Consider the following 2351-nt stretch of genomic DNA (forward strand, 5'->3'; position numbering starts at 1 on the left):
CTCTACTATACACTTCCCCATCCCCTTCACTACCTGATATCACCTACTACTCTGCTTCGCTACTCTGCTTGGCTACTCTGCTCACCTGCCCTTACTACCCTCACCACTTCCACTTGCCTGCCCTCCCCTACAGACACACATCCTACTACTCTCTGCGACCTGCTAAACTTCGTACTATATTTCGCCTACACTTGGCCTACTTCGCCTACTTCGCCTACTTGGCCTGCTTGGCTAGTATGCTGCTATCCCCTGCCTCCCCGGGCTTTCCGAAGGAATTTTTAGCTTCGCTTTTTCGCTTTCCATTTCGCGACAGCTATCGCCGCGTCGGGGTTCGACCAAATCGATCCCCTTATCGTAGCCACCCCGGGAGCCCTTTCCCGCCAGCCCCTATATATTTGCCGCCCGCGAGCAGCCGCAAACTATGTCCACCAAGAGCTCCCTCCGCAAGGACGTCGTCATCGACGAGAACCACGCCGACGTCGCGCTGCAGTACGCCCGCCGCCTGCCTGCCGTCGACGACGCCACCGACGCCGAGTACGCCGCGCTGCGCCGCAAGACCGACCTCATGATCCTCCCGCTCATCTCCCTCATCTACGGCGTCCAGTACATGGACAAGAGCACCACGTCCTTCGCCGCCATCATGGGCCTGCGCGCCGACCTGCACATGGCCGGCCAGCAGTACTCGTGGACCACGACCGCGTTCTACCTCGCGTTTCTCGCGGCCGTGTTCCCGCTGTCGCGCTGTCTGCAGCGGTTCCCGCTGGTCAAGACGACCGCCGCGTGCGTCATTCTGTGGGGCGTGGTGCTGGCGTGCCACGCCGCGTGCTCGAACTACGCGGGCTTCCTCGTGTGCCGCGTGCTGCTCGGCGCCCTCGAGTCCGCCGTGACCCCCGGCTTCGTGCTGCTGTCCGCCAAGTGGTACCGCCAGGAGGAGTCCTTTCTGCGCACGGTGGTGTACTACTCGAACAACGGGTTCGGCACGATCCTGGGCTGCGCCATCGCGTACGGCTGCTACGTGCACGCCGCCGCGTACTCGATCGCGGCCTGGAAGGTGCTGTTCGTCGTGACCGGCGCCGTCACCGTCGTGCTGGGCGCGCTGCTGCTCGTGCACGTCCCGGACAACCCGCCGGACGCGTGGTTCCTGAGCGCGCGCGAGCGCGTGCTCGTGTTCCAGCGCGTCAAGGACAGCAGGCAGGGCTACGGCAGCCCCGAGTGGAAGTGGTACCAGTTCCGCGAGTCGCTCGCGGACCCGCGCACGTGGCTCGGGTTCCTGTACGCGTTCTCGTCCAACATCCCCAACGGCGGGCTCGGCTCGTTCATGTCGATCCTGCTGTCGGACTCGCTGCAGTACGGCGACAAGAAGAGCCTGCTGATGCGCATGCCCGGCGGCGCCGTCGAGACCGTCGGCCTCGTCGCGTTCGCGCTGCTTGTCGGGCGGTTCCCGTACCGCATCGCCATCTCGGCGCTCGTCACCGTCGTCGTCATCGCCGGCTCGTGCATGCTCGCGTTCGCCACCAACACCCGCGCGCAGCTCGCCGGGCTGTACCTGTACTCGCTGTCGCCGATCGGCATGATCTGCTTCCTGTCGCTGTTCGGGTCCAACACGCTGGGCTACTCCAAGAAGGTCACCTCGCAGGCCATCCTGCTGATCGGCTACTGCGTGGGCAACCTCGTCGGCCCGCAGACGTTCCTCAGCACAGAGGCCCCGGGGTACCACTCGGCGAAGATCGCCATCGTCGTGTGCTACGTGTTCTCGCTGTTCTGCCTGTTTGCGCTGCTCGCGGTCAACTACCTCGACAACAAGCGCAGAGACAGGCTCGAGAGCAGCAGCCCGCCGCCGGCCGTCGAGAACATCGAGTTCTCCGACCTCACCGACTACGAGATGCCCGGCTTCAGGTACCTGTACTAGGGCGCCGTCTGACGGTTGCTCCAGGGTCCTGCACAGCCCGCTTCGAGAAACTTCTGACTAACCTTAAATAAAATCTTACTAATGCTTAGTAAGCGGCGCCACCCGTCAAGCTTGCTCCTCGCGAAAGGCTGTAGCTTTGACACCAGCGCACAGCGGCCACACACGCTGCTGTGCGGCCAGCGCAGGCTGCTCCGAGGCGCCGTCCCGCTGGCGAGGCGGCGGCCCTCGCTGACACCCGCTGTCGAGGGCCGCAGCTGCGCATGCCAGATTAATAATCACACCTGCCAAGGGCCTCGGCCAGCGATATATAAGCCCTCGCGCCGCCTCTCTGTGTGCCAACAGTCAGCATGTCGTTACCAAAGCAGCAGAAAGCGGTCGTCGTCGAGAAGTACGGATCGGGCCTCACCCTCAAGGAGGTCCCTGTGCCACAGGCCGGTCCCGG

At 63.9% G+C, this 2351-nt stretch overlaps 1 protein-coding gene across 1 annotated transcript; it reads right to left on the reverse strand.

The window, feature by feature from the left end:
• Positions 1–349: 349 nt before the first annotated feature.
• Positions 350–2171, reverse strand: KL911_005398 (uncharacterized protein; the record flags this gene model as incomplete). Its single annotated transcript, XM_043200792.1, has 2 exons — positions 350–1875; positions 2012–2171. 2 exons carry the CDS (start codon positions 2169–2171, stop codon positions 350–352), a joined length of 1686 nt encoding a protein of 561 aa, XP_043051855.1.
• Positions 2172–2351: the final 180 nt, after the last annotated feature.

Source organism: Ogataea haglerorum, assembly GCF_019207285.1.
Source record: "Ogataea haglerorum isolate 81-453-3 chromosome Unknown 81-453-3_NODE_35_length_2351_cov_181.427441, whole genome shotgun sequence".
Classification (NCBI taxonomy): Eukaryota; Fungi; Ascomycota; class Pichiomycetes; order Pichiales; family Pichiaceae; genus Ogataea; species Ogataea haglerorum.